Below are 4,462 nucleotides of genomic sequence, written 5' to 3'. Positions count from 1 at the left end.
TATGAAACAGTGACTCATTTAGGTATTTGCTTACTCAGTGATGTTTCTTTGCATTTGCGTTAGAATAAGCTGAGCTCAGCAAGCAATCAGATACTACCTGGTAGAACGCGGTTTCGAGATTACCTTGAATTTGATGAGCACTTTTTTTAGGGTCATTACCAGTTGTTTGTTTACATTTTATTAAAATCCTAACAACCTATTTTGCAATTTTAAAGCCAAAATAATTATAAATGTTTTATTACCAACTTTCATGTAAATGATATTATTAAATATTAAATAAACAAACTGATATTATTTCATGTATTATTTTGTAATTTTCCATGTGAGAAAGCATTATTTTCTAGATATTTTGTTGTTTCATTTGATTTTGAGTCATGTGTTTTTCCAATTTGTTTAACCAAAATTTTAACAATTTAGGCCACCTCAATAACTTTTTCTCTGTTGATAAGCACAGCTCTTCCACAAGTGCACCTCTGTAGCTCCTTCATTGTAGAAGAATCAAGAAAAGCACTCATTATATGTTCGAGGTATGTTTCTGCTAGAGAGACAGGGGTTTTCCTAATTAAGTCCCTCCCACTGAAGAAGTTTTCTATGCTAAGCAACAGAATGATGACAGACTGCAATGCAAAGATTAAAAAGTCAATACCTGTTGTTGCCAAGACAAGGTGCAGAAATTGTGCATTGTAAAAAGTTTACCTGAGGAAATGGAGAGAAAGCATCGTCTGCAAGAGTGGTTAAAACAGTTGCAACATGTGGATGAATGGTTTGAAATTCGGTAACAATAGCTACTTTTGTTGTTTCCATGCGTTTGCTTAGGCCTCGATGAAAATCCCAGTAGTTTTCAAAAGATGTGTATTTTGAGCCTTTCATCACAACTTTGTGCACTTTTTCAACTGATAGTTCATTGTTGAAACTCACAATTATAGTTTGAGCCAGTTTTTTTGCCAAGGCCAATGCTGTGCAGTGTGATTCTGATGTGGCCAAGAAAACAAAGACGCAAGGTCGCTCACATTGGTTACCGAGTATTGTTTTTACTCCACAACACAATGTGCTCAGTGTGTCTGGTGTCTGTGCCAGAAATATTTTCCTAAAAAGAAAATTAACATGCACCATAAAGCTTACTATGTAATAGGAACACAGTACCTGATGTTGAACTCAAATAAAACGAAAAATTGCGACTTTCTTCGTGGACCATCAGGGATCGGAGTGTAAAAGTCGAAGAGTAAGATCAACACACTCAGCGCACTCACAATAATAACCACAATGGCTACAAATGCAAATGAAGGATCCGAGTTCAAGAAAATTTCCATTAAGCCTATTTGTTACAAAAGTTAGTATTTAAATTTGTTCAAAAATTTTAAATAATAAATATTACACAATTGTCACATGTTATGTGCATGTTTTTTTTATATATGTAAATAATGGTTAATAACATAATGTGGTCAATCAAATAGGTAAAATATGTTTCTTTTAACTTCAGTTTGACAAGAAATATATCTTCTTACAAAATTTAGCATCTTACTCTCGTCTGAAACATTGACTTCTAACAGCTCTGTCCTCTTTGTATTCATGGCTATTTCTTGAAAGTAGTTTGCAAAATTTTCAACCTTAGAGATTGTGTTTGCCATTGTTCAGAAAAGTTGTGTTTTGTATCATGGCAAGAGCCTAAAAGTTATACGAACCATTTTAAGTCCAACAACTGGACTCATAACTCCCAATGAACAAAATGGGCCAACTGTGCAAGCATAAAGTGTTGTTAGAAACAAAAAGACAGCAGACAGTAGTTTAAACAATCACTTACCTCAACTTTTAAAACTAAACCATGGCTAAAGGCAATTTTGAATTAAAGTAAATATCAAAACATTTGTTAGACAATATGATTCTTTTCAAACTTTTCTAAAACAGGTATGAGATTTTAGAAAATTTCTAATCGAATATGCATATTTGGACAAGTTTTATAAGTCCCTAGATACAACAGCCCTTTACCACAGAGGCAAAAATTGTTATGCGCAATATAACTGTACATTCATTGTATGTACTAGTTCCTTTTTTCTATGCTAATTTCGAATTAAAACTTAATAACTACTTTATCAAAGCTATACATCACTCAGATGGTCTATAGATGATTTATGTTGTTCTATTGAAACAATAAAAAGCTATACATAAAACAACACCCATAAAAACAGTTTTTGTTCCACTGCAATGGCCATTCAAAAATTAAATTAATACCATTTATTTATTTATTTTAAATATAAGGTATTAAAAAGGTTCTAAAAGTTAGTTTAATCAATTTACAAATATTTTACAATAAGCAATGCTACAGCAACTGTGGCACTTGTAACCAATGGTAATAAAGTAGCAACTGGTTTAAAATCCACAAAAAAAAAAAAAATGTCCATGTCAGTAATGCTTAAACACAAACTTGACACCCTAATGTGAGGGACACATTTGTGTGTCAACCACTTCAGGCCTATTCTAACTGAGAAGAAGAGTTTCCCTGAATTTAACATAGTTTCTGTTCCCTCAGGGCAAAACTGAATTAGACAAAAAAATAACTGTTCAGGATTGCGATTTTAAAGTTTGGATCTTTGATACAAATTCAATTTTTGTAGGTTTTCCTCTCATTTCTTCAAAACTAATGTAGTCTTTTTTTAAGTTTTTTAATTTATTAATATTAATTTACCTTTGGTATTGATCTGATTATGAAACAACCTGATCTTGTTTTTAACACACATTTAGGACACTTGCTGATTTTCATTCCAACACTTTTACAGTCATTGTTGCATGTATGCATTTGATTTCCTAGGCTGGTAAAATGGAATATGTCGTCGTATTAAAAATCATTAAATGGCTACAAGTGAGATTACTGCACAACTTCACCAAATGCTAATAGTGCAAGTAGGCAAAAACATCTTTGTCATACCTAGAACAAACATTTTAATCCTTTAATCATTAAATTGGGGATTCATTGACCATAGAAAAAAAAGTATTAAACAAATGCTGGCCATACCCAAATTTTCAACTAAGTTGAAATATTGTGAAATTTTCTGCTGTGGTCTGCTGGGTGGGGTGGTAAACCTTTTGTTTGATAATTACATATCATCCTGTCTGCCTATCCTTGCTGATTTTTGTTAGTTCAGACACATTATTTGAATGATTTCTGACCCTGAAAATGACAAAATGCCGAAAAGCGTCTGAACTATCAACTATCAGCGAAGATAGGCAGACGACGACAAAGCAAGCTGTCAAACAATAAAGTGAAATAACTGACAAAAACTATCACTGACTTGAAAATACCAGACTGAAAAAACACTCAATTATCGAAAAGGGAGAAAAATGGACAGTTAAAAAAAAAAAATCTGGATCTCTTTTATGGTACACAGTTGGCTCAAAGATGTGGGAATCGTACAGGCAAAAAGGGACTTAGCTATGAGCACATAGTTGAGTAATGCGTATGCCCCCTGGTCCCACAATCAATTCTATGCATACAAGAAATAAATAGCAAACATCATAAGGGTGCAAAAATAATAATGTCAGATAGCCACATTATATCTATCTGTGGTAAGAGCAGGCAGCTCTAAAGGTTCTCCAAGCCTATAAGATCAACTCAAAACCTGTCTGAAACTATCTGAATACCCTAAAAAAAAAGTTTTATGGCATAAAAATTATAACGTTAAAAAGAGCAGTAATTGGGTTACTAAATATAACAAAATGGAACTACTAAAATAATTTTCCTATTAAGCAAAAAAAAAAAAAAGTGCTGTTGAGTGTGAGATCGCATACCTCAGTTTTGCTAATAATTATAGTAATTCTTTTAAAAATAGATCATATATTTTTCTAATCACATGTGAGAAGAAAAGAAACAATCAAATGTGTTAAGCCATTACATATACTTAAAAAAATGACTAATGTGTTAAAACATTTATTTATCAGGCACTTGCTGCTTTAAAGTACATCAACAAACATGTATTTTCATCTCTATAAATAGAACAGTTAAAAAAATTACACTGTACATATTATTATAATGTTTTGCTTTGAATTGAAAATGGTAATGAGCAGTAATTAACTCTTATATATTTTTTAAAATATTTTTATCACGGTTGTTGTGTATTAATAGTAAATTATGTGTTAGTGGATTTAATCGATAACAAGCCATTTCTCTCGCACTTGTTCAACTTGCTTTGCAATAATAGGATGCCTCAATCGTATCTTAACTTCCAGTTTTCCACCAACAACTTTCTTTCCATTCATCAACTGGAACAAAAATAAAACAGTCTTTTAAATCATTGAATTAAAAAAACAATTATAGTATTACTTACATCAAAAGAATCATGTATTGTACATTTTGTTTCCAGAGGAAAAAGTTTTACATTGACCGTCCCTATTAGAACGTCACTCCTTAAAAATCCGCTGAAATAATTTGTAAAACTCCAATTAAAAAAAAAAAAAAAATATATATATA

The 4,462-nt window shown here is 31.6% G+C and overlaps 2 protein-coding genes across 7 annotated transcripts in view; both read right to left on the bottom strand.

The window, feature by feature from the left end:
* Nucleotides 1–286: 286 nt before the first annotated feature.
* On the bottom strand, nt 287–3,827 carry LOC106665844. Of its 4 annotated transcripts, XM_024226240.1 has the most exons (6): nt 3,011–3,827; nt 2,684–2,923; nt 1,802–1,896; nt 1,523–1,735; nt 1,144–1,315; nt 287–1,087 (listed from the first exon to the last, which is right to left on the bottom strand). In XM_024226240.1, the coding sequence occupies exons 4-6, from the start codon at nt 1,626–1,628 to the stop codon at nt 640–642; spliced, it is 726 nt and encodes a 241-aa protein (XP_024082008.1). In that variant the 5' UTR covers nt 1,629–1,735; nt 1,802–1,896; nt 2,684–2,923; nt 3,011–3,827; the 3' UTR covers nt 287–639. The 4 variants fall into 4 exon arrangements, with proteins under 4 accessions (XP_024082008.1, XP_014248109.1, XP_014248108.1 ...); XM_014392623.2 differs by lacking the exons at nt 1,523–1,735; nt 1,802–1,896 and having other exon boundaries at nt 287–617; nt 697–1,087; nt 3,011–3,736; XM_014392622.2 differs by lacking the exons at nt 2,684–2,923; nt 3,011–3,827 and having other exon boundaries at nt 287–617; nt 697–1,087; nt 1,802–1,908.
* Nucleotides 3,828–3,906: 79 nt separating this feature from the next.
* The window catches only part of LOC106665843 (coiled-coil and C2 domain-containing protein 1-like), an 8,571-nt gene continuing 8,015 nt past the window's right edge, over nt 3,907–4,462 (bottom strand). For all 3 annotated transcript variants that reach the window (XM_014392619.2, XM_014392620.2, XM_014392621.2), the window contains 2 exons: nt 4,320–4,410; nt 3,907–4,254 (listed from right to left, as the gene is read on the bottom strand). In XM_014392619.2, the coding sequence (XP_014248105.1) occupies nt 4,138–4,254; nt 4,320–4,410 (208 nt within the window). In that variant the 3' untranslated portion in view covers nt 3,907–4,137. The remainder of the gene's footprint in view (nt 4,255–4,319; nt 4,411–4,462) is intronic.

Source organism: Cimex lectularius, unplaced genomic scaffold, assembly GCF_000648675.2.
Source record: "Cimex lectularius strain Harlan isolate CLEC.00 unplaced genomic scaffold, Clec_2.1 scaffold54, whole genome shotgun sequence".
Taxonomy (NCBI): Eukaryota; Metazoa; Arthropoda; class Insecta; order Hemiptera; family Cimicidae; genus Cimex; species Cimex lectularius.
Note: the sequence above shows the minus strand (reverse complement) of the source record. Positions and strands in the feature narration are given on the sequence as shown.